This window comes from Salarias fasciatus, chromosome 10 (genome assembly GCF_902148845.1).
Source record: "Salarias fasciatus chromosome 10, fSalaFa1.1, whole genome shotgun sequence".
NCBI classification, from domain to species: domain Eukaryota; kingdom Metazoa; phylum Chordata; class Actinopteri; order Blenniiformes; family Blenniidae; genus Salarias; species Salarias fasciatus.
This window is the reverse complement of record NC_043754.1, coordinates 26,647,115-26,673,796: the sequence shown is the minus strand read 5'-3', so window position 1 is coordinate 26,673,796 and position 26,682 is coordinate 26,647,115. Positions and strand designations below refer to the sequence as shown.

Sequence of the window (26,682 nt, the reverse complement as noted above, 5' to 3'; positions counted from 1 at the left end):
CTTCACTTCACAGCAGCAAGCATGGAAACAGCCTGCAATCGAACCGTGAGGTGACGGGGCGTAACACTGCACACACCACGTCACCTGAGGGTTCGAACCTTTAATGTTTTCACAACATGTAACAAGATATTAAAACATGAATTCAGGAGTTTTCTTACACTGAAGCGGCTGTTGGTGTTACCATGGCAACGCTACCGTGTTGTAGCATCCAGACAGGTTTAAAAGACATTGTTTTGTGGCTTTCTTCCCATGCAGTGACAGAGTAAACCACTTCTCCACTGTGCCACCAAATGTTGGAGTATCTCATAATTCTGTGAGGCAGTAGGCTAACCACTGCACCGCCTGACGTCTTCATGAAGACCTGATACCTTCAAGAACCTTGTCAGTGCAAACCACTGCCGCACCGTGCCGCCTCACAAAGAGTCCTGGTTCGAGTCCATTGTGAGTCCATTGAGCCTTGGGGTCAGTGTTTGATTCCTGCTGGACTCTCCGGGCGGTGAGGAGGTGGTCGGAGCTCTCAGGTCTCCCTCGGGGTTCGAACCGTCATCGAGGTCACGAATCCGGCAGCTTCCTCTTTCCCGACGGCGGCGATTCAGGACGAGTCCACAGCTGCAGGTCCAACTCCTCCGTCAGGAGACAGGGCTGAGGGGGGCAGATGGAGGGGAGGGGCATTAGAGTCTTTCCACTGCCTCTGAACTGTCTGGTTGAGAAGTGAGGCTCGCTGCCCCCTGGTGGTTCAAAGCGTTACTGCAGGCAGACTTGATTCACCTCAGTGGCAGAAGAAACAGATGCTTCTGTCAAATATGGGAGATTCAGCCAGTCTAGTGTTGAAGCTGGTTTCCCATTGCGAGGTGAAATAGTTGAATGTCAAACAGACTTCAACACAGAAGCTGTTCCTTCATGTCTGAGGTGAAAACTGACGGTTCAGACCGTTCCACCGTCATGAGGAGAACCCAGACACTGCTGACGTCGATGGGTCTCAGAAGGGTCTTCAGTTTCTGAACGGCTGCACAAAAACTGCTAAATAAAATGCAGTAAATGTTGTTCACCTTTCTTCTCATAATCCTCATTTCATCAAGCTTTTACATCTCAGATTATATTGATGGCTCAAATATTTTCTATTGGAAAATGATCGGCGTTATGAATGCTAATGCTACAGCTAGCTCCGGACTACGACAGGAGTTTAATAACAAAGTGACTGATGTTTTTCCATTCGCTGCAGCGATCAGACTACTGGAGCCTTAAAGTCTGGTGAGCCGGGGTTCCGACCGGGTACCTGTCTGGAGGACTTGGTGAGCGTGGCGCGGCGCAGCGGGCCCCTGTCGGCCCGCTCCAGCAGGACCCGGGTCCGGGGGATGTGGCTCCAGGAGGCTCCCAGGCCCGGCTGCACCTCCCCGCTGGCGCTCCGGCTCACGTGGTTGGTGACCTGCAGGTCAGCGGATCACACCGTTTAACCAGCAGAACACTGAGCAGGTGCAGCCGCTGCTTTAGAACCCCCTGGTGGTCCACAGTGGAATTACAACACGGGGAATGTTGCTCAGCTCCATAACTTCTGGAGTTTTACAGTTTTATCTGTTGGAATCAAACTACCAACCCCTGGCTGTCGTACTTTACATTACAGAGGAAAAGGGGTTTTCTCAGTGTGAGCGGATGAATGTTTAGCTTTGCTGCAGTTGTTGAAGCATACTGACAGCAGTGGGGCGTGGCTCAGTGTGATCCTCACCAGAACAGCCACACTGAAGTCCTTGGCCAGCGTCTTGAGGACTCCGGCCACCTGGACCATCAGGGACATGCCTGCAGGCGGGAAGCAGAGCAGCGCCTGGATGAACACCGTCTAAGCTTTCCACACACCCACGTCAGGTTCACCGCTTTTCAAACATTTCTAAACAGCAAACAGTGAAAAGTGACACTGGAGTGGACGGTTTTCCTTCCACCACGTTAAGGAAGAGTGTCCAGCAGGACGCGAGTCCAACACTGACAGAGTGACTCAACAACACCTGCTGGCCGCAGAGATACAGTCTGACACAAAGTCTGGGAGCAAAAGGCTGAACTCTGTCAGCAGGACGGGAGACTTCATTCAGCTAGTCGGTCAGTGGATGGTAGAGGTTAGTCAGTGGATGGTAGAGGTTAGTCAGTGGATGGTAGAGGTTAGTCAGTGGATGGTAGAGGTTAGTCAGTGGATTGGTAGAGGTTAGTCAGTGGATGGGTAGAGGTTAGTCAGTGGATGGTAGAGGTTAGTGAGTGGATGGTAGAGGTTAGTCAGTGGATGGGTAGAGGTTAGTCAGTGGATGGGTAGAGGTTAGTCAGTGGATGGGTAGAGGTTAGTCAGTGGATGGTAGTGGTTAGTCAGTGGATGGTAGAGGTTAGTCAGTGGATGGGTAGAGGTTAGTGAGTGGATGGTAGAGGTTAGTCAGTGGATGGGTAGAGGTTAGTCAGTGGATGGGTAGAGGTTAGTCAGTGGATGGGTAGAGGTTAGTCAGTGGATGGTAGAGGTTAGTGAGTGGATGGTAGAGGTTAGTCAGTGGATGGGTAGAGGTTAGTCAGTGGATGGTAGAGGTTAGTGAGTGGATGGTAGAGGTTAGTCAGTGGATGGGTAGAGGTTAGTCAGTGGATGGTAGAGGTTAGTCAGTGGATGGTAGAGGTTAGTGAGTGGATGGTAGAGGTTAGTCAGTGGATGGTAGAGGTTAGTGAGTGGATGGTAGAGGTTAGTCAGTGGATGGGTAGAGGTTAGTCAGTGGATGGGTAGAGGTTAGTCAGTGGATGGTAGAGGTTAGTCAGTGGATGGTAGAGGTTAGTCAGTGGATGGGTAGAGGTTAGTCAGTGGATGGTAGAGGTTAGTCAGTGGATGGTAGAGGTTAGTCAGTGGATGGTAGAGGTTAGTCAGTGGATGGGTAGAGGTTAGTCAGTGGATGGTAGAGGTTAGTGAGTGGATGGTAGAGGTTAGTCAGTGGATGGTAGAGGTTAGTCAGTGGATGGTAGAGGTTAGTCAGTGGATGGGTAGAGGTTAGTCGGTGGATGGTAGAGGTTAGTCAGTGGATGGTAGAGGTTAGTCAGTGGATGGTAGAGGTTAGTCACTGGATGGTAGAGGTTAGTCAGTGGATGGGTAGAGGTTAGTCAGTGGATGGTAGAGGTTAGTCAGTGGATGGTAGAGGTTAGTCAGTGGATGGTAGAGGTTAGTCAGTGGATGGTAGAGGTTAGTCAGTGGATGGTAGAGGTTAGTCAGTGGATGGTAGAGGTTAGTCAGTGGATGGTAGAGGTTAGTCAGTGGATGGATAGAGGTTAATAAGTTGACAGTAGATCCAGCTGATAGAGATGTAAGTTAATCGCTCATTAGAAACATGTTTTAAATTAATTCCTTGTCTTTTCTTGAATTTGGACTATTTCAGTTCCGTCCCTGCTTGAGTGTCAGGCTGTGCTGCTGGACAGGCCTGAACGAACAGGAAGCACAAGTCTTTTTAGGGAACTGGACTCGTCCCATTGGACCTCCATCTACCTTCCCAGAGGTCTGGCTGAAGCTGATCAGCTGCTGATTCCTTCATCAATAAGCATCGTGCACCTCGGAGACTGTCTCCAGCTTCTAGACAGCAGATTTAATTACTTCAGTTTGTGCACTCTTAAGCCTTACCTACACTGCTGTGGTGTATGTGACATTTCAGGACTGATGGACTGATGGAGCAGAGGCAGAAACTTCACCTTCACTCTGTTTTCCTCCCAGCAGCGGCGCGATCACGGCCGACACCGAGTCCACGATCAGCGCCTTCACCGAGCCGCCGCCGATCGACGCCTGAGACGCAAAGCGACCGGAATGAGACGACAGAACGCTCCGCCCCTCCCAATGGTTCCCCGCAAACAGACCTGCTGCAGCAGGCCGCCGCCCAGGCCGTGCAGAACGTCCAGCAGGGCGTAGACGTCAAACGCACGGAAGATCCGGATCCTCTGGAGAGCCTCCATCTGAGGACGAGAACCAACCACGTGATCAGGACGAAAGAAACGACCTCGGAGGAGCAGAGAGGAGGCCGTTAGCGGACTGGCGACAGTCAGACTGCTCCTTGATTTAAAGACAGTCTGTCAGACGACCTCCAAACACTGGAATCATGTCAGACGGTAAAACCTGATGAAGTAGAATCCAGCTTATTGATCGGTCCGGAACGAAAGAGGAAGTCCCGCCCCTTTAGCTAGCTAGCAGCTAGCCACAAGCATCTGCAATATCTAGTCTTCTGGCCACCTATCTATCAGCTCCGGGTCTCCTCATTGCTCCACATCTGACCTCTGACCTCCAGGCAGTTTAAAGGGCCTGCATCCTGCTTCTTTAGCTCGTCCAAGCCCTATTATTGGCATTAACATGCTAACAGTTTATTTTTGGCGCTAAGGAAAAGTCAGTTTGTGTTAAATAAAAGATTTTCTGGGGCTAATTCTGAAACCCGGAAGAGAAAGCGCTCTGTTTCACTGAAAATCCCGCCTCTCCCCCTGTGGACTTTGACTGACAGCTACTTCAACCAATCAGCGCTTCAAAACAAATACGCTGGCTAGCTTTAGCTCTTTAGCTCTAGCTTCTCCACACCAAGACACGCCAAAACGTCTTTTCCTGTGAGAAACTCACCAAGCGCGCGGGGGGGGGGGGGGGGGGGGGGGGGGGGGCAATCAGTGGAAAATCAGCTGCTGCTGGTCAGAGGAGAGTGGCGTGTTGTCTGTGCGGGGGTGGGGTGGGAGAAGAGTGGTGGGAGGAGTTCAACTTTGTGACGTACTTAGGTTTGAAGAGTTTCAAACGAGCTGTTCTCTCCCCGAAGGGAGGGGCTGCTGTGGAGAGCAGCAGACTGAAACAGATTACTCAGACATGTGGATGAAGGCAAATAACACTTTGGGGGTGGTTTGAAAGGGAAATCAACTTTGGGGGATGCTGAAAACCCTAAGAAAGTGGATTTTGCATGAAATAGGTCCTTTAAAGCTTTTTGTAGGGTTTGTTTGCTACCCAAAATGCACTGCCCTCCGCATCACATCCTCTGGCTTCGTCCGCCCGCAAGTCTGCTTGCAGGAGAACCAGGACCCACGGTGTGAAGGGGACCAGAGTTCAGGAGACCAACAGAAAAGAGGACTTTCAGAAAGGCCCTGAAGTGGACTCTGGTCCGGATCAATCAGGACTGGTCTGAGAGTCTCCCTAATGCCCCCCCTGAGGGGGATCACCCAGGGCCCTTTGTTTCACGTGTCTCTGCTCGGTGATTCCCGGCGTCTTTCTTGGTTTCCGGGGTTTGTATGGATCTGGACTGAACCCCCTCCTGACCTGCTGCTCGCTGCTGCTGGTTTCCGTGCGGAGCATTTGGAGCATGCGGCCGGCGGTCAGGCCGCCCGTGGTGTCGACGTAGATCACGCTCTGCTTCAGGTGGAAGGAAACGTTGACGGAGACGCTGAAACACACCTGGAAGCAGAGAGAGCATGGGGCCGGGGTGGGGGGGGGTTCTCAGCCGCTGGTGGATGGAGGGACTCGACCAGGATGAAACGCTCACCTGGGATTTCCCGCTTCCCGGACCGCCACACAGCTCGGTGATCTCCCCGGTGTACAGGCCCGAGTCCAGCAGCTTGTCTAACCTGGAGGGACAACAGCAGGTCATTCCCAACCGGGAAACATGGAAACCACAGCAAAAAAGACACAGTGCAGATCCATAATTCAATCTAAACCAGAGATAAGCCTGTGATGGAGCTGAGGGTTCAAAGCTATGGCCCGGGGGCCAGTGGCAGATCGTCAGAGGGTTCACCGCGGCCCACCAGGCCGCTCCATGAAAGGGAAGAAGCTGCTGCTCCTAATTTATTCTCGGGGGGATTGAAGAGATTTCCTGAACGGAGCAGCTGATCCGAGCTGGGGGGTCCGAACAGGCCGAGAGCAGAAGGATTTGTTCTCTTTCATCTGAAGGCAGCGCCGTCTCTGATCTGAAGAACGACGCCTCGTTTCAGTGATGACCTTCAGCTCATTTTGGCATTTTTGTTTCAAAAAAGGGAGCTTTACGTGAAGCACCCGGTATAACACATTAAACACTATAAACTGTAAACACTCATAAATGATCATAATGCTTTATAACCCACTATACAGCATAGGGTTAGGGTTAGGTCCTGATGTTATAAAGCATTGTGATCATTTATGAGTGTTTCTAACTGTAGTTACACAGTGCTGTAATGTACTTATAATGTTATACAGGGGGGCTTCAAGTAAAGTGTTACCCAAAAAAGTTTCCCATTTACATAAAAACATTTTGAAAACCATGTCTGTTTACACCAGGGGTCTCAAACTGGTGCCAGAAAGGGCCGCGTGGCTGCAGGTTTCCGTTCCAACCAAGCAGGAGCAGCAGACTCCACTCATGTCATCAAGCTACACTGAAGACCTGCTGACATGAGTGGAGTCTGCTGCTCCTGCTTGGTCGGAACGGAAACCTGCAGCACGAGTTTGAGACCCCTGGTTTACACAGAAACGCAAGAAAACCAGGTGGTTCTTATGTTGGTCCACTAGATGGTGCTGTTTGTTTCTGATGAAACCACAAAGAACTCAGAGAACAACACACTCTGAACATTAAGAATGGAGAAGTCAGATATTCTTACAGACAGAACACCAAGTTGGATTGTTATTACAGTGACTGTCAACTCTAAAACTACCAGGACCAGGAGAGCCTGAACTGGAACCAGGAGCAGAACCAGGCGGATCTGGACTGGAACCAGGACCAGAACCAGGAGGATCTGGACTGGAACCAGGACCAGGACTAGAGTTTCATGGGTGTTTCCAGAAACTTGCGTTTTTGCTAGTTCATATGACAAACTTGAGTTTTACCCGTTTAGACGGAGACAAAGCATTGCTGAAGAGTTGCGTTTTCCCACGTTTCCATGGAAACAGAGTCAGTGTTTTCAAAAGCTTCCATTTTGGGAGTCATTCAAATAATCCAAAGTCCACAATGGTTTTGTATTTTCAGTAGAAATGGTGAAAACGAGGTTTAGAACTGAAAGACAATCTGAAACACGTTCAGACCGGAGAGAAACTATGAAACACAAGTAGAGTAGGAAGTTTGAGGACGTTACTTTGGTCTCAGGGAGGACAGAAACCTCCCGTAGAGCAGAAGGGCAAAGGCTGGCTGGATCTTGATTTTCAGTATGAGTACAGACTGTGAAAGCGGGACCTCACCATCCTTCTGACTTTTTGGGTTTTAAGCAGGAGGTGTCAGAGAAGCTCCCACAGGGAGAACCGGCTTGTGGCGGCCAAGCGTTCATAGCGACGTCGCTTTTTGATCCTTGGATGTCGGCTCTTCCTATCATTGTGAAGCAGAATTCACCAGGCGTTGGATGGTTCTCCACTAACAGGGAACGTGAGCTGGTTAGACCGTGGTGAGACAGGCTAGTTTTACCCTGCTGACGATGAGTTGCAGTAGTAAACCTGCTCAAGGCCAAATTAAAACAGGACAGAGTTCAAACTGGCTCCTGATCTGAAGGAATATTGAAACTGGAAATGAGACATCTCAAGAAAGTGTTTTCCTCCAGGTTTTCCAGGTGAAAAAGCAGCTGAACCAAGCTGTGAAACACTGATTCCTAACTGACGGAGCTGATGGCGGAAAGCCCTTCACTTCACAGCTGCGGGGTCGCCTCCACTCTTAAATCACACGCCTTCCTTCCCATTCCGTCCTCTTTTTATTACCTCATCTACGTCTTCCCGTAATTACACTCTGAGGCCAACAGCATTAAAATGTTGTGCCAGTCGAGGCGGACGGACAACGGCCCGGCCCGGGCGGAGGATCTGATTCTGGCGGGATCAGGGGATCAGGAGCAGGACGGCGATCCAACCTCATTTCTACAGCCGTCGATACATTCTGGTGAATCGTTGATGCGGATCAATCAGACGCTCATAAACACTTCAGTCTAAGAGTCTTTTTCAAAAACAGCCACAAGATGGCAGAAACTTCCCCGTCCTCCCTGAAAGAAGAGTACAGTCGATAGACCTGCACAGTTTATAGTAAACGTATCGCCATGGCGATGTCAGCATGCAGAGAAGGACTGAACTGGGTCAGTCGGGCATTCAGGAAACTCTGAGGGGTTGGCAGCCATCAGCCGAACTCCTGGTGATGAAAGGCTGTGTGTGTGTCGAGGTTCGAACCGGTGATCCGTGCGGTGTGGAATAAGCATGACCCCGGTCCTCCAGCCTCAAGGCGAAGCCTCGTTGAAAGCTCGCCGCCGCCGCTTGATTGAGGTTCTTCTCGCTGATTGCGAAGTGAAAAGCGTCCCTGCAGGTCTCATGTTGATGGGACACGAGGACGTCTTCTGCTGACGGCTCGAGACAACCGGCAGGCCGTCCCCGGGACAGACGTGGGACCGGACGGGAGGCTGCGGTCCGGTTCACCTCTAATACCATTACAGACCTCAGCTGGCAGAGCAAACCACTGCACCGCTGTTCACAGGTCCAGTCTCTTCAGAGTTCAGTGCTGAGATGAGGATTCCCACCGTGAGCAGCAGAGGGCAGCAGAGACACACAGAAGACGCCACTCTCTGAGCCAGAGTGCTGACTAATTCATGGAAACCACTGAAACAGAGACGAGGAGTCAACAGAGAACACCTCTGGCTGCTCATCAGTCTGAACCCCGCTTCCACCAGAGAACAGGGGAACCAGGAAACCATGCTGAGCTGGATCCACACGCTGATCCATCCAGTCCTGACCGGCCGCGGTGGAGCGCTCCCCTGGAAAACACTGACCAGCCGCTGCAGTGGATCTGGAGGATCCCCGAGTCGGTGGATCCAGTGAATTCCCAATAATCCCTGTGGATCTTGTTCTATTGGATCCAGTAGCCCATGTTGATTCAGCGATTCCTGATGATCCAATGGATCAATGTGGGTCCAAGAGTCCAAGGAATTTGCCCCTGGGATTAACAAAATATTTCTATTGAATCATGTGAATCTAGTGCAGGGGTCGGCAACCTGTGGCACCCCTGGCATTAACACGAGGCACATTTACATACGCCCCCATATAATGGCTTATAGGGAAGAGCAGATTGTAAATGTGACGTGTAAACGACCGGGTGGATCCGCTGCACTCGGAGCGGATTGTATTTCGGAGCCGATTGTACGAGGCGGTGTACACCGATCGACAATCCCCTCCTGACAGCGGATCGGAAAAAACGGGGGATTATTTGTTCCGCAGACGCGTTCCCTCGTACGTAGTGACATGATGACGTGCGCAGTAAACAGGAAGCAGGACAGTCCAAAAACAAGCAGAACACGACGGTGATTGAAAATCACTTTTTTTAATAAAAACCCCGAGAGAAAAACCACTGGAGAGGAGAGATGGAAGCAAATCGAGCAACAGCGAGTTGTTCAAAGAGCTCTGTAGCAGAATACGAGCGATCGTCTGGCCGGTGTAACGGATTAACTGGTTCCCGTGTTAACGAGTGACGGCTGAAATCTGTGTAAATATATGCTGATAACAGCAGTTGTTAAAGTAAGACTCACAAAAGACTTTCAACTTAAACATTCGCTGTAACTGTCGATAACCGACGCTCACTAGAACGAGTACATGTCTCAGTCATCTATTGGTCACAAGTTACCACGGGCACCAGTTAATTCAAAACATCGGCATGCGGCGCACAAAGCACAAAGTTTATGAAAGCACTTTTTGAAGTTAATAACAGAAAAAATATCTTTAAAGATATGATTTTATGCCCTTTATCTGAATGGAGTAAATTTCCAGGTATGTTAGAAACCTTTTTGTATTTTGTGCTAACTTGTGTTTTAGCCGATAATGGCACACACGCTGATGAGAACATTTTAAACTGGCACTCCATGACAAAAAGGATGTCGATCCCTGATCTAGTGGATCAGATCAGTGATGCAGTGGAATCATGTGAGTCTGGTGGAGCCCAGTGATCCGGTGGAATCATGTGAATTTAGTGGATCTCATTGAGCTGGTGTAATAATGTGAATCAAGTGGGATCTCATTGATCTTGTCGAATCATGTGAATCTAGTGGATCCCAGTGATGCAGTGGAGTCATGTTGCTCTGGTGGATCCCAGTGATCCAGTGGGATCATGTTAATCTAGTGGATCCCGGTGATCAAGTGGAATCGTGTTCCTCTGGTGGACCCCCAGCGATCCGGTGGGATCATGCAAATCCGGTGCATCCCGGTGATCCGGTGGGATCATGTTAATCCGGTGCATCCCGGTGATCCGGTGGGATCATGTTAATCCGGTGGATTCCTGTGAGATCATGTGAATCCAGTGGATCCCAGTGATCCGGTGGGATCATGTGAATCTGGTGGATCCCGGTGATCTGGCGGGATCATGTGAATCTGGTGGATCCCAGTGATCTGGTGAAGGCTCCAGGAAACGCTCGGTTTCCCTGCCTGATTGTCCGGCCGGCTGTAGCAGGCTGTAACAGGCTCCTCGCTCGCTGTGAGAACTTCTGCCTTCTCTCAAGTCATTAAATTTGATTTTCTGATGCGCTGGAAGAGCGTTTTAAAAGACGAGTCGGTGGTTTGTTGTGTTTTTTTAGAGGGAAGTGGTGGAGCTGGAGGCCAGCTTAATGCAGCTGATATATCAGAAGCCACTTTGGGCTGCGGTTACGAGTCAGACGGAACAAACAGGCAGAGAAATGGACTTCCTTACTGCAGCAGGCAGGCTCAAACTGGACCGCAGGGGTCCCTGGATTCATCTCATTTAGACTGCTGGACTCGTCCCAGAACCAGAACCAAAGCCAGGAGAAGGACACAAACCTGTGATAGTGGCCTCACCTGGGAATCCCAGTGGAGAGGATGGCCGTGGAGCTCAGCAGTTCCTGGTACAGGTCCGCTCCGGAGACTGGAAAGGCGGCGTGCTGGGCCAGCAGAACCCGGCGGATCGCAAACAGAGCCTGGAACACAGAAATCGACACAGCTGCTGCAAAAAACAACGTCTACGTCTCAACGGGACCGTCCACAGGGCTGAACGCACAGCTGGAGCTGGTTTTCATGTTTTCATTCCATCTTCAGGACCGTCTTCTTTAAAATTAGAGACGCTACACGAAGAGGTTCTTATTCCAAGGTTCAATCAGTACGATTTCTGAGGATTTGCTTTGTCCAGATTGAGCCGGGTTTCAGTGTAAAGCTGTGCCTTGTTATTATTGGGTAGTCGCTCTGATTGTGTTAACGGATAACATTTGAAAGTAGCTCTGAAAGCGCTCGCTCACGTCACCGCCACACTTCCCATTAACCTGCAGTGCAAACCCTGCAGGGCGACGTCTGCGGCGCTCTGGCCTCAGTGGGACACTAGACCACAGCCGCTTGGCTAAATGCTGCGACCCTGGTTTCATCCAGGTTTGTGATATTTATATTGCAGTAACAATAAATGTGAAAAATAGCAATTCTTTTTTTTTTTTGTGTGTTTTTTTTAAGTCAGAGGCTAAAAATGGACTTAATCTAAAACCCAACATGGACGTGAGCAGCAGTCGGATTGCCTGTTCAGGTCCACTGACGCCACAGCGCTGCTCACAGCCACTGAAAACACGACTGTGTGAAACCAAAACGTGAAATCGATGCGTCTTCTCTGGAAATGTTGTGTAATTGGAGCCTTCTGGTTCCAGCGCCGAGCTTGTTACACCATCATGTTTGTTTCTCACTGTAAATTTCACCTCTTGTGAACATCTGACAGCTCCCGGAAAATGAGGCCACAGTGGCGGGGAAGTCTTATTGCCTCTCCGAGCTGCCGCGCCGCCCGCACTCTGAAACCGGCGTGAGAGCCGCACTCCAGCAAATGAACAAAAAGCTGCATGAGCTCCTCGCTCTCTCATTCATTAGGGAGAAAAATAGAAGGAGAGTGTGAGGCTGCGCTCGGCGGCGGGGTGATGGAGGAGACGGGCGGCGGTGGCGGCCGGCCTGGCCTTTCAGAGGACAGTCAATCAGCGAGGGACACACAGCGCGGCCTCGGAACGCCACCGCTCGCCCATTTCACCGCACAAACCTGCTCAGCCAAAACACAGCGGCCTTCTGTGGAATGTTTAAAACATGCATGTTCCTGTTATTCTCCTTAGAGAATAAAAGGAACATGAGAATATATACAGTGAACTGCAGTTTGTAAATTGAAGAAGAAAATTCTTAAATAACTTAAATAATGAATGCTGTGCAGGATGATCAGGTTGAGCAACACTTTGTGGCTACAGGAGAGATTTTACTAGTTACTGCAAATGAAAAGGGACACCACCTTTAGCAAACTGAGTTGTTTGTACTTTTGGAGGAAGATGCTCTATAATCTGCAAATAGATTTTAAACAAGGCTACAAAGGCTGTCCCGCCGCCGTCCTCCTACAGCTCGTCTGGATTCCTGTTTGACAGGAAGACGCTTCTGACAGTCTGAGGAACTCAGAAACCGACGGAACACATCCAGCGGGGATCAGCGTCTCCTTCAGAGGGTCTCGCTCAGAGGAGACCCTCTGGTCTGTAGGGAAGACTCGCCGGACTCTGATGGATCGAGGTTCGGCCTCCGGGCTGCTCAGGACCCGTTCCACCGGAGGAACCATGGAGCGTCTGAAGGAGGGCTGCTGCAGGGGAGCGGGGAGGCCTGGTGTGAACGTTTAACCTCCACCTCGGATCGGCCCGCTGGAGCGCAGCGCAGCCAACGCTCACAGCGTCCAGGTCCTGTCTGAACCGACCCAGGCTGGCTCCAGGAGCCCTTCACGGCTCCCTGCTCCGCTCAGTGTGACTCTGGAACCTTCTCTCAGGTCTGCTGCTATAGGTTCAGGATGCAGGGACGAGGCTGAAGTGAAGATAATACTCATTTCAGGAGGCTGAGGCTCCGTTTACACAACGCTTCAAGTGAAAACCCAGCATTTCTGCATTTTGGTTTCACGGTTTTGAAAACGACGTCTGTTTCCACAGAGATTCAGATTTCATGTTGGTCCATCGGTTGGTGCTGCTTGTTTTTGTAATGAAGAACTCAGACATTGGTATGGACCGAAGCTGTAGACATTCTTCTCTGCTGCCGCTGCCTCTGAATCTCACTGTGAGGAAAGTCTCGCTTCATTAAAACTGTGCTGTTCACACCTTCTTCTTGTTACGTCCAGATTGTTCAGACAGACACCGGGACCACAGAGGAGGATTTACTCACTCTCACACTGCTGCTTAAAACCCGGAGAGGCTGACTGTAATGACCTGTCCACCCACACTCAGACACTTTTATCTGCCAGGCCCTTCTGGATTCCTAACATGACTATTTGTTCTTTTTTGTCTGAAAAGTTCTGGATTAAAAAAAGGCCATCTTGAGGTGGTCATGGAGTCGGACTGGATTCCTGTCATGACGAGGCTCAGCGTGCTGGGGACGGACTTCCTGTCTCCTGGTGGCGACACACGTCTGTTTACACAACGCCTACAACCAACACGCTATTTTTACTTTCTTTTTATTTCAACACTACTATTCATTGACACTGACTGCAAGCAACACGACGCCCGCTGCAGCTGCGCCGGGAAGATAAACGCATTTAAATACACAAAGGACGCAGAGTGATCATCAGCGCTGATTTGAAGAGGCGAGGGCACCAGCCTCGCCTGCCTTGTTAGCCGGATGGTCTGGTTTGGATTGGCGGTGTGTAATAAACCCCGTGGGAGGTGTTTTATCTGCTAAAGGTGAACGGAAAGTAAAAATATCTAAGTGAGCTGCGTGTGGGAGAAACACTGAATGGGACTGAGGTGATACTGCTCGGGTTCTGATCAGCTCACTGTTCAGAAGCAACGTGGGTGTTTTTCCATTTCCATCGTCACAAAGCAACAACAGCATCAACGAGACAGTTAAAGCAGCAGGCGTCAAACTGGATGAACAGGAGACGTCAATCTGCAGCTCTGGAAACACAACCGACTCTGTATCTCTATAGTGACTCTGCAGCTGCTCTATAGTGACTCTACAGCTCCTCTATAGTGACTCTACAGCTGCTCTATAGTGACTCTGCAGCTGCTCTATAGTGACTCTACAGCTCCTCTATTGTGACTCTACAGCTCCTCTATAGCGACTCTACAGCTCCTCTATAGTGACTCTACAGCTGCTCTATAGTGACTCTGCAGCTGCTCTATAGTGACTCTACAGCTCCTCTATTGTGACTCTACAGCTCCTCTATAGCGACTCTACAGCTCCTCTATAGTGACTCTACATCTCCTCTATAGCGACTCTACAGCTCCTCTATAGTGACTCTACAGCTCCTCTATAGTGACTCTACAGCTCCTCTATAGTGACTCTACAGCTGCTCTATAGTGACTCTACAGCTCCTCCATAGTGACTCTACAGCTCCTCTATAGCGACTCTACAGCTCCTCTATTGTGGCTCTACAGCTCCTCTATAGTGGCTCTACAGCTCCTCTATAGTGGCTCTACAGCTCCTCTATAGCGACTCTACAGCTCCTCTATTGTGGCTCTACAGCTCCTCTATAGTGGCTCTACAGCTCCTCTATAGTGGCTCTCCAGCTCCTCTATAGTGACTCTACAGCTCCTCTATAGTGACTCTACAGCTCCTCTATAGTGGCTCTACAGCTCCTCTATAGCGGCTCTACAGCTCCTCTATAGTGACACTACAGCTGCTCTATAGTGACTCTACAGCTCCTCTATAGTGACTCTACAGCTCCTCTATAGTGGCTCTACAGCTCCTCTATAGCGGCTCTACAGCTCCTCTATAGCGGCTCTACAGCTCCTCTATAGTGGCTCTACATCTCCTCTATAGCGACTCTACAGCTCCTCTATAGCGACTCTACAGCTCCTCTATAGTGACTCTACAGCTCCTCTATAGCGACTCTACAGCTCCTCTATAGCGACTCTACAGCTCCTCTATAGTGACTCTACAGCTCCTCTATAGCGACTCTACAGCTGCTCTATAGCGGCTCTACAGCTCCTCTATAGTGACTCTACAGCTCAGGGCCGGTTTTAGCTATGGGCAATGTGGGTGACTGCCCAGGGCGCAATCTCTGTGAGGGCGCACGAGAAAGAAAAAAAAAAAAAGTCGCAAGTTTTGAAGACTTGCACTCATTTCCATCTCAAGTTAGTGGTGGTGGGGGGGGGCGTCAACGAGCGACTGCAGAGGTTGGCGAAAAGGGCGGTGGTGCGCAGTGGTGCGGGGAGGGGGAGGAGGAGGGGGGCAGACTGATGCCAACACATACTGCTTCAAAATTAATTGTATTTCATTATAAATACAGACCCACACGTAACTGACTGGGTTATGTGAAAAAAAATGGGGGGGGGGGGGGGGGGGGGGGGGGGGTGGACTACGTAAATTTATTTACGTCACGTGACTCCGGACTCCGGCTGATTTACGGGTGAACCGTGACCGGAAGGTGCTGGCGAAAGGCAATGTTTTGATCATGGATCCAAGTAAAAGACCAAAGAAGCCATGAGGAGCCCAGTTTAGAAAAGGAAGAAAGGAAGAAGAGGAGAAACGGGCAAAAGATAAAGATATGCGTATTTTTATGAGTGATGTGAATGATATTATTATCCATTTATTAGCCTTTTTTTTGTTACTAAGCCACAGAAGACGACTGTATGTGGGAGCCTATTTAGTTTAGCTTAACTGCCAACTATTGTAATTAAGGCATCATGTCATGCAATTAATTTCACCCAGAGGCAAGTTTGTGTTTCAAATACACAGACATCCTGACTGTGGACGTTTTTATTCCCATACGCTATATGCTAAGATCAATAACGTCTAACATAAATTGACATGACATTTTGTAAGATACATGTGATATGGCTTTTTAAATGATTTGCAGTGTGTCATGCTTAGCTAATTGCATGTTGACAAATGTTAATAAAATGTGCATTATGTTCATTTTAATTGGGTAACTGATGCATGTGGGATGTCAGTGTGATCTAACATACATATTGTATCTTAATTGTAAATTCAGGGGCAATTCTGAAATATTTTGGGGCTGGAGCCACTGACCGAGACGACCACAGCAGCCACAGACCTGGTCCTGGAGTCTGGTGAGGAGCCATCGACTGTACCTCCTCAGCCACATGTTCTTTGCAGGACTCCTCAGGTGTATGCTCTATTTTATTTATTGATTTTGTTTTTTCTTTGTTCTTGTTTCATTTTTGTATTGAAGATTACATATAGAGTTGCCTTTTTTACTTTGTTCAGATATTATTCAAGCATGCTCGATTTATATACTGTATTTTATGTATTTATCTTGTTTATACTTTGTTTTTGTATTTATTATATTCAATAAAATAATCAAAAAATAATATAATGTATTGCTATATATTGTTTTGGTGGCGGGGTTTGGCGGTAAATTTTTGTTGTGTGTGTGTGTGTGTGTGTGTGTGTGTGTGTGTGTGTGTGTGTGTGTGTGTGTGGGGGGGGGGGGCTTTGGACGGTTCTCGCCCAGGGCACAATTGTAGCCAGAACCGCCTCTGCTACATCTCCTCTATAGTGACTCTACAGCTCCTCTATAGTGACTACATCTCCTCCATAGTGACTCTACAGCTCCTCTATAGTGACTACATCTCCTCTATAGTGACTCTACAGCTGCTCTATAAAGGCTCTACAGCTCCTCTATAGTGACTCTACAGCTCCTCTATAGTGACTCTACAGCTCCTCTATAGTGGCTCTACAGCTGCTCTATAGTGACTCTACATCTCCTCTATAGTGGCTCTCCAGCTGCTCTATAGTGACTCTACATCTCCTCTATAGTGGCTCTACAGCTGCTCTATAGTGACTCTACATCTCCTCTATAGTGGCTATACAGCTGCTCTATAGTGACTCTACATCTCCTCTATAGTGGCTATACAGCTGCTCTATAGTGACTCTACATCTCCTCTATAGTGGCTCTCCAGCTCCTCTATAGTGACTCTACATCTCCTCTATAGTGGCTCTCCAGCTCCTCTATACTGACTCTACAACTGCTCTATAGTCACTCTACATCTCCTCTATAGTGGCTCTCCAGCTCCTCTATAGTGACTCTACAGCTGCTCTATAGTGACTCTACATCTCCTCTATAGCGGCTCTACAGCTCCTCCATAACGGCTCTACAGCTCCTCTATAGTGACTCTACAGCTGCTCTATAAAGGCTCTACATCTCCTCTATAGTGACTCTACATCTCCTCTATAGTGACTCTACAGCTGCTCTATAGTGACTCTACATCTCCTCTATAGTGACTCTACAGCTGCTCTATAGTGACTCTACATCTCCTCTATAGCGGCTCTACAGCTCCTCCATAACGGCTCTACAGCTCCTCTATAGTGACTCTACAGCTGCTCTATAAAGGCTCTACATCTCCTCTATAGTGACTCTACAGCTCCTCTATAGCGGCTCTACAGCTCCTCTATAGTGACTCTACATCTCCTCTAAAGTGACTCTACAGCTCCTCTATAGCGGCTCTACATCTCCTCTATAGCGGCTCTACATCTCCTCTATAGTGACTCTACATCTCCTCTATAGTGACTCTACAGCTCCTCTATAGTGGCTCTACAGCTCCTCTATAGTGACTCTACAGCTCCTCTATAGTGACTCTACAGCTGCTCTATAAAGGCTCTACATCTCCTCTATAGTGACTCTACAGCTCCTCTATAGTGGCTCTACAGCTCCTCTATAGTGACTCTACAGCTCCTCTATAGTGACTCTACAGCTGCTCTATAAAGGCTCTACATCTCCTCTATAGTGACTCTACAGCTCCTCTATAGCGGCTCTACAGCTCCTCTATAGCGGCTCTGCAGCTCCTCTATAGTGACTCTGCAGCTCCTCTATAGTGGCACTACAGCTGCTCTAGAGTGACTCTGCATTAGTGGTGAGTTGTTCAGTGAACAAGTCGTTCATTTGTTCACGCTTCCTTCACGAGTCTCCTGTGTGCCTCGTTCGTCTGAGTTCTCACCGCTGCCTTCATGTCTGACGACATTTCCGAGTTTCAGTTTTCTGCAGCTCGCTCCAGTCACCTGAACACAGCAGCTGACTAGCGGAGGAGAAGTGTCAAGAAACCGAAGCTGGTGTTTTGGAATAACTGGTTTCCAAATTAATTGGCGACTGGGTTTCTTTCACTCCCTTGTTGGTGGTAGATGTTAACAACCAGACAAAAAGTTGCCAGACCTTTTATGAGTCTGATTTAAACATTGACTGCTACGAGCAGCAGCAGGAAATCCTAAAGGAAGTCAGTCACCAGTTAACAAGGAAACCAGTTAATTTGAAACACCGTATTGACTCCTTTATCTTGGCAATGGCACTCACACACACACAGATGCGTGCACACAAACACACACTCACATCATGAAACACTCAGTCAAAGGACACATGGCAGTATTTTGACGCTCTTCTCTGGGGACGACATTCAAGGTGAACCACAATGTAATGTGTGTCGGAAAAACATCTCTTTAAATCCGGGTCATCAAACAAATTAAACCACCAGATGAAAACTCATAACCGACAGTAACAGTGTCGAATGTCAGAAAATTCCGGATTGACTCGCACTAATGAGGCTGACGTCTCTAATACCCCTTTCACACTGGCCAAAAAACCCGTGTAAACCCGCTGATTAACCGGGTCCTCATGGCAGTGTGAAAGTGTTCACTCGGCATTAGACCCGGGTTTTTCAACCCTGCCATCGACGCGGGTTTTTAGCGGGTCACTACTACCGGCTTTTTAGTGGGAGGGGCGAAAGGGAGTGTGAAAGGCAGACGCGAGTCGACGCGGTAACTTACGTGATGACGTCGACGTAGCGTGGCTACGTTAGCGTGCTAGTTGTTGTTTCTGGACACAGCGTGAGATTTCCTTCGTCAAGATGATCCAGTATTGGCAAGACAGCGAGACCAGAGAGCTGCTCTGGATCCGTGGGGAAGAGGAGATTTGTCTACAGGTAACGGGGACTGTGTTCTGCTGCATTGTTTACTTTCGCTTTGCTCCGTCGCGCTGATGATGTCATCAATGCGGGACACTATCAGCGCGAGAAGATGCAGCGACGCGGCTCGCCAGCAGGCGGTTAGACGCGGGTCTGCAGGCAGTGTGAAAGGACACAAAAGGCGATTATTAGTGGGTCGAAAACACGGGTCGACCCGCTAGTTGCGGTGTGAAAGGGGTATAATAGAGTCGCGTGACGTTTGTTAAGGAGTCAGTCTTTTGAACGGCTCTTTCAAACGAACGGCTCTTCAGGAGCCGGCTCGCTTCCAAGAGCCACAAATCCCAGCTCTACTCCACTTCTCTATAGTGACTCTACATCTCTACAGCGAATCTACACCTCCTCTAGTGGCCCTGCTTCTCCTCTGCCTCTATAACGACTCTACAGCGCCTGTATTTATATATTTATTTGTTTGTTTATAATCTGTAGTGTCTTATTTCCTCTGATGCACATAAAGTCATAGCTGTACCTACTTTATAGGACACTGAACATCTCCGAGCAAGTTCTTCAATATCGGATGAGACCAGATCCTCCACTGTGGACACAAGAAGACAGATTTAGACACACACACACACACACACACACACACACACACACACACACACACACCTGTCTTCACATCCGCAGCTCGCAGCTGTCTCAGTAGCTCCTCTTCCAGCCCAGGACACATGCCGTCTCTCAGGACCACCATGCTGTCACGCCTGACTCTAAACGCTTCATAAAAACTCAGAGAATCTCTCTTTTCAGCGCGAGCTGTTGTTTTTAGCTTAGCGGCTAACTCGTGCAAACTTTTCTCTCCCCGCCTGTTCTTTAGGGACGAGATGGGCGATTTTCTCAACGTTTTGACCGGATTTTACCCGAGGAAAGTATTCTTATACAGGCAAAACAAAGACTTGACCATCATCTGTAATTAATTCACTCATTTCTGCGGATTTTGTGTCAAAACACTACGCGAAGTACTGGAAGGCTTACTTCCTGCTTACCGTAGTAGCAGAAACGCGTTGCATTCTGGGTAATGTAGTGACTGTCCCTTTACGGCGGACAGCTAATTTTGTTTAATTTATGTATTGATTATTTTTGTTTTATTTATCATTTAATTCAATTTTAATCATTTGTTTCATTTATATTTTAGCTATGTCCAAATAATTTTATTTAATTTCATCTGATTATTTCCAATAAATCAGTGTTTATCGTCAGTTTTTTAAAATAGTGCTTTGAAATAGTTTTTGCTTGAAAGCAAATTTATAAATAAACGTTATTTACTTCAACCCTTAATGAATGAATAATTCCATTGTCATTATGTGTTGTAGCCTTGTAAGAAATAGAAATAAATATTACAATATGTTAATAAATAGAAGATTAAAGCATTACTTAAAACCAGTCTTTTAAATGTTTATTTTTGGTTTCTTTACAATGTGTTTAAAGGTGCATGAGAATGCTTGAATGTACTTTTTTTATTCATTTTTGAAACGGGGATGTTCTGCCGTTTATTCTTCTGCAGAGGGGCTGTGACGAGGTCGAGGTCCGTTGGCTCAGGTGTGGCTGAGGATGGTTGCTGCACCTGTCCGGTGTGTGTGGGAGAGACAGGGAGGAGGATGGAGCAGGACGGAAATGCTCCTCTCAGCAGGGTTTGAGAAACAATCAACTGAAAGTGGATGAATTATCTTGTGTCTGCAGTTGTAGGAAAGACTTGGTCCATTGGAGGGACCAGCTTTACATGCTGGTGAGAGCAGACATGACTCGAGTTTTTCTTAGCTGGAAATGTGGGATGATAGTAAGAAAAGAGATGAAAACACAGGAGAGAGCTTTGAACGAGCGTCAGGGTGAAAATGTGAACTCCTCCAGCTGTTGACTGGACGTGTGGCGGAGCAGAGCCTCACAGCTCAACCACTCATTGACTTTGACTCAGCTTGTCACTCCTCCAGCGCTCTCCGGCAGATTTAGATTCCCTCTCTCCCGACGGACACGGAGGGAAACCATCATTTAATCCAGGTACGAGCTCTTCTGTCTGCAGGTTGAGAGAGGACAGCACTCCAAACCCTGCAGGCTGTCAGCCTCAGCATCGCTTTCCTCCTCTTCACTCCACGTCCCCGTCTTTCATTCCCATCTTCGTACAGTTTAAACACCTTTCTTTAATAGATCGTACAAAGTATGATCTGTAAATGAAGTCTGAGTCATTTGATCTGATATCCGCTGGAAGGAAGAGGAAGAAGTATCTCTCTCTCAGGGATTCTTTAATACGCCGATATAATTCATCTTAAACCAGCTCCAGATTAAGAGCAGATAGCTGCATGTGAGAGCGATGAAGGTCTACCTGGTGAAGAATGAAACCCTCCTCTCCATCAGTTAAAGGCTTTAACTGAACGCTCTGCAGACGGCACAGGTTCACCAAGGATCAAAGGTCAAAAGAAGTCTGCTAATAATCAGGAGATTATATCTCCTCTGTCAACTTATTTCCCTTTCATCAGCTCTTTAATATACCCTCCAGAAGCGTCTCTATTCGCAGCCAAACCAGTGATGGCAAATGAGAAGAAACACGAGATTACTGGAAGAAAATGACTGAGAAGTGAATGAATTTAAGATTTGTATTCAAATAAAGTGTGCTGTTCCTTTAGACGTAAGTAGAGCAGTCATTCATCTTAGAACATGTAGAAACACCAGCTGATGTACCTTCAGATTAGATCCAGGTTATAGAGCATCTTCCTCCTGTAACATCCAGATAACAGAGTAATTCATAAAACAAAAAGTCCTTTACATTGCTTCAGTACTTTAAATAAAAACGTTTAATGATCTATTTACATCTCAGCTGTACAAAGTGTCGTGTTTAACCGCCTGAACTCGTGTCGGTCGTGACTCTTCCACCGATCGGGGATTATCCAGGTTGGTGTGTGAGGTGGTGTCGGCTCACACAGATGTATTTTTCTTCTTTAGAGTTGAATCTCTGCTCACTGGAGTCTGTGAAGTCGTACTTTTAGGAGCAAAATGCCAAATTACAGTCTTTTCTTTTGCCGCTCGTCCTGTAAGAATCGGAAGGCTTGTTTTTAACGTGACTCAGAAGAAAAATCCATTTTCCTGGGCTGCCTTTTGTTCCTGGCTATACTTAGAACCCTGTGGGAGACGGAGATCATTCTTTCTGCAGGTTTGATCTAATGGAGCATCAGGTGGTTATTTCTGGACGCCTGCAGAGTTTCCACCGAGGGCCTCTGTGCTGCCACGGCTCGGATCACCTCTGGGGGGAGATTCAGCTGTTTGCTCTCTCCTCCAACTTCTTTCCTTCAGAAGGCTTCTTTGATGAATCAGTTCAGTTTCCGATCCGGCAGGTTTCCATCACACCGTATCAATGAGGACTCGGTGAACTCTGAGGAGTCCAGGATCCTGGACTTATCGGCATGTAAAGCTTTAAGTTCCACATTCTGAAGAGACAGAGTCACGAAGGCTTCATTCACAGACGGCCCTGGAGCCCGCTGACACGGTGACGACGCTCAACTTTAGTCTGAACAAGTGCAACTTGTTGAAAACACTCGACTTCTGTCCAGAGTCAACACCGAAAACTCTGGGCCTGGAAATATTCTCCTGGTCCTGCTCCTCTTGGTCCTGGTTCCAGTTTAGATCCTCCTGGAGTTGGTAGTTCTAGAGTTGACAGTCACCGTAACAACAATCCGACTTGGTGTTCTGTCAGTATGAACGTCTGAGTTCTCCATTATTTTTTAGAGAGTACTGTTCTCCGTGTTCTCTGCAGTGTGTGTGTGGTTTTATCACTGAAACAAACAGCAGCACCCACTAGTGGCTCAACGTGAAAACTACACCGTGTTCAGCGTTTCTTCAGTTTTCTAAATGTTACAGTGTAATGATGCAACTTTTCTGAAACGACTGTATAAAAACGCTGCGTTTCCACCTGAAACGTCGTCGCCTACACGGCCTTTCAGATGAGGTGAGGAAACCTGAAACCTGTGAAGTAGATTCAAGTCCAAACAATGAGAACATGAGATTTCCAAATAGGAGCTCAGTAGGAAAAATGATGGTTTATTCCAGAGCAACTGTCCATCCCTCAGCCCAGCAGAAGGAGGAACGGCAGCGAGACGCAGAGTTCGGTGGGATCAGCTCGGCTCTCAGCCTCTCGCCCAGCAGGCCTCACATTCAGGAGGATATTAAGATTAAATGTGCAGCAACACTGGCTGCTCTCTGCGCCGCATGGTCATTGTGAATTATCCACCAATTTCCATGCACAAAGCTGATTACCCGTCTCGTTCCAGACAAATGAGACGAGCGAAACGGAGAACATAGAGTAGAAGAGCCTTAAATCAAGACAGCGCCAATGCAGAGCTGTTTGGAGAGCAACTTTCATTCCCCTAATCATTTATTAGAGGACGTATAATGAATGTTCATAGTGTTTCAAAACCATTTGCACCATAAACAAAGTCAATTTACCAAGCAGGCCGTGTGCATTGTTTGTTATTAGCTATCAATAATGGATTGAATTTACTATTGCATATTAAAGACTGTTGAAATTATTCACTGGAGCCAAAAAGTGCCGGAAGCAGTTCATCACCACAGCAGGAGAATCGGCGTGAGAGACGCCCCGTCACGCCAGTGGAGGGACAGGTGGAGCAGTGGTTAGCAGTCTGCCTCGCAGTGGGAAGATACCCAGCTCACACTGGACTGTCGGGGTTTGGAGTTTGCATGTTCTCCACTTGGTTTGGTTTCCTAAAGCAGTCTGGAGACATGGTTTTTGGGTGGATCTTTGTCTGTAGGAACAGCTGTTTTGTGTTCACTTTAATCCAGTTAGAGCCAGTTTAATTCACTCTGGAGAAGTTCAATACTTTAAAACTGGTCTGATTTACTCAGGAACCGTTCTAATCCACCGCCAGAAAGGATAATCCAGTTTGATCCAGGGCAAGTTTGAATCCAGTTTATAGGTGATCTGTTTGGAAATTCCACTTTACTGTAGAACTGGTGTGGAACCTCCCTGGACCCCTGAGCCCCCAGAAACCCCCAGAACCCCCCAGAACTACCCTGATCCACTTTAGACAACTTCAGTTTGGAATAGAATTTGTCCTAATGTGGTAAAGAAACCAGCCTCATTCAAGGTAAATTAACTTTATTGGAAGGAAACTTTATTTAAAGGTATAGTGGAAGATTTTCTCAAAAGTGGAAGCCAAACGTCTGTTACTCGCTTTTTGAAAAACGCTCATGCGCCAGACCATCCGCTCGGCTCTCCTGCTTCTCCTAGGAAACGCCTATCAATGTCGGGAGCGTGCGAGCGCGAGCTCATCTTCTCCGGGCGTGCACGGCTCTGTTTACAGTTTCTGCCATCGGCCTCGCTCAGAAAGCTTGTTTTCCGAAACAGTTCCAGTTTCATGATGTCAGACTCGCCGTCGGTAAGTCCTGGCTGGAACCGAAGCTCACGGCTACATAAACACTCTGAATGCGCATGTGCAGATAACGGGCACGAGTGCGCTTGACGGCGTTACGCAAGCATTTCTCCAGCGTGACTGACATGTTGGAGGACCAATAGTTGAGATCCACATCCCAGAATTCATAGGCTAAGAACATCGTCCACTATACCTTTAAGTAAGAACCAGTTTAGAAGCAATCTGATTCATTTTGAAAGACTTTAGTCTGCTTTAAACCAGATCTAATTTACCCCACGATCAGTTTAATCCACTTCCCGCAAACTCCGTCAAGGGTAGAACCAGATTGAATCCAGTTTAGAAGCAGTTTGATCCTCTATTAATGAATCACTCTCCATGAGAGTCTGGTCCACTTTAAAGGAGGTACAACTAGTCTTTATCCGGTTTACTACCAGCCTGATCAACATCAAACTGGTTTAAACTAGTTAGAACTGGTCTTAATCCAGTTTATCTCGGATGGACATCGGTCGGTTGTTTTGCCCTCACAGCAGCGTTCAGCCCAGTGGTGTCAGGTGAAAACAGCTGTTTGTGGGATCGGACTCTCCTCCTGTGAAGCAGCCTGATCACATCTGGCAGCAGCAGCTTCTCGCTGACAGGAGCTTTCAGAAACATCTGACGGCAGTTTAAAAGCTGAAGCATCAGAGGCTTTTTTCAGTGGAGAGGGAGAATTCTTCCACTGCTGCACATCAAACATCTCATGAATTATGCAGAACACGTCTTTGACGTTCATGTAACATGAAGAGTTCACAGCACACGGCCTTGTTCAGTGATCTGTGTTTTCAAACCCTCTGGGAGTAAATAGTCGTAATCTAAATTAGTCCATGTAGTTTATGTGTTTGCCTCCAAAGTGGAAGTTAAACAGCCGCAGAGCCGCTGTCTCTCTGTTCTGATCATCACACCCGCTGAAGATAACTATTTAGCTAACATCCAGATGATGGAGCATCTTCCTCCACTACTCGATGCAACTTGGCTAATGCTAATGCTAATATGATAGCAACTTTGCTTTGTAGAAATCATAAAAGCTGAAAAATAAAACAGTTGATGCATCTACTTGCAGGAAAAAGAAAAATAGCTAACCTACAGTGCTTGATATTTGAATGACTCTACATTACTGTGGGCAGACTTTAAGCTCTTAAGTAATTTCATTTTTTTTAATGTGACATTTTGAACAATTTCATTTGATCTTTAGGCCAAAAATACTGGAAGTCTCTCTATGGTTTTGATTAATCTCAGTATAGTGACATTTACAGAAAAACTGCAGATACAGTAAAAGTACTCTCATGTTGTTTTGTTTTTTTCTCTGAATCTTACCTTTCTTCATACTGTATGTTCACAGACTCCTCAGGAACAAGTCCTTTAATAAATGCCCTTTAAATAAAAATGGATGTAAATGTCAGAGGGGAGTTTCTCCTCTGTAAGTGCACATTTCCACTGACGCTGGCGTCCTACTTCGCCGCAGTTTTTATTAGGACAGAGAATGTAAAGCGCATAAATTACATATAATTATCTAATCTACAGCTCATTAGCTTTTATGCCGACGACTACAGAGTGACGCAGTTTGTTCATGTTGAAAATAACATCCAATCGAGTGTTTCTCCCCTTCCCTGAGTTCATGCAGTTTGAGTATTATCACATAAAATCATGCTTTCACCACGAGAGTATTTAAAATCGAGGCGATGCAGCAAACAGGTCAAAAACAGACGAGGAAAGAAACTTCAGATAGTTTGCAGATGAGTGTATGATTAGACGACTGAAAGAATAGACCGATATCTGAATTCTCCAACACTTTGACACAACACTGAGATTCCAGCTGAGATATCGGCCTGAGGGCTACGGCAGAAGGCTTCATTAAAACTGATTTCAATTTGGGAACTTTTGGGAATTATTGTTTAGATGTGATGTGAAAATAAAAACATTTTCATCATCTGAAGTTGAGCTTTAAAGGCTATGGTGGCTGATGTTCCCGTCCGGCCTCCGCGCTGTTTGTGTCTCCTGAATTGAAATGTTCTCGATGCCACTGGACAGAGGACACAGACCAGAGAGAACCCAAGTTTTCACTGCACAACTTTTAAATGCTTCAGCCATGCTACGTCTTCACCAGAAATGTGACGAGAACTGTCGACTGAAGCAGGAAGTAGATGTTGATGCAAGAAGCAGCAGGTTGTCAAAGATTTTGCAAAATGTTTCCACCGACGGCGTTCTGATGAAGACAGAGGAAGTCGGTCAAAACATGTCAAAGGCACATTTTTAAAACCTCTGTCCTAAAAGACAAAAGTAAAATCCTGAAGAAGCTCACACTGAGCGGTAAACATGTTCCATCCCAGCTTCTTGGAACGATCGACCCTGGTTCCTCAGAGTCGAGTGCGCTGCGTCCGGACTCCGTCAGGCGCTCCACTGAAACGTGCGCTGCGTCCGGACTCTGCCGTGCGCT

At 47.6% G+C, this 26,682-nt stretch overlaps 1 protein-coding gene across 1 annotated transcript; it reads right to left on the bottom strand.

Annotated features, from left to right (window-relative positions):
• Window positions 1-36: 36 nt before the first annotated feature.
• Window positions 37-19,823, bottom strand: rad51d (RAD51 paralog D). Its single transcript, XM_030100177.1, has 10 exons — window positions 19,450-19,823; window positions 19,314-19,375; window positions 10,745-10,863; window positions 5,502-5,583; window positions 5,279-5,413; window positions 3,856-3,951; window positions 3,694-3,784; window positions 1,724-1,794; window positions 1,277-1,426; window positions 37-642 (listed from the first exon to the last, which is right to left on the bottom strand). The coding sequence occupies exons 1-10, from the start codon at window positions 19,529-19,531 to the stop codon at window positions 553-555; spliced, it is 978 nt and encodes a 325-aa protein (XP_029956037.1). The 5' UTR covers window positions 19,532-19,823; the 3' UTR covers window positions 37-552.
• Between the last annotated feature and the right edge of the window lie 6,859 nt (window positions 19,824-26,682).

What these genes read in the sequence shown, in the direction of transcription:
- rad51d (XM_030100177.1), bottom strand. Translation starts at nt 19,531, where the DNA reads ATGGTGGTCCTGAGAGACGGCATGTGTCCTGGGCTGGAAGAGGAGCTA. An exon ending in GATGTTCAGTGTCCTATAAA is followed by an intron (nt 10,864 to 19,313) that starts GTAGGTACAGCT and finishes TCTGTGTTCCAG; the next exon opens with GCTCTGTTTGCGATCCGCCG. An exon ending in GGGAGGAAAACAGAGTGAAG is followed by an intron (nt 1,795 to 3,693) that starts GTGAAGTTTCTG and finishes TCCCGCCTGCAG; the next exon opens with GCATGTCCCTGATGGTCCAG.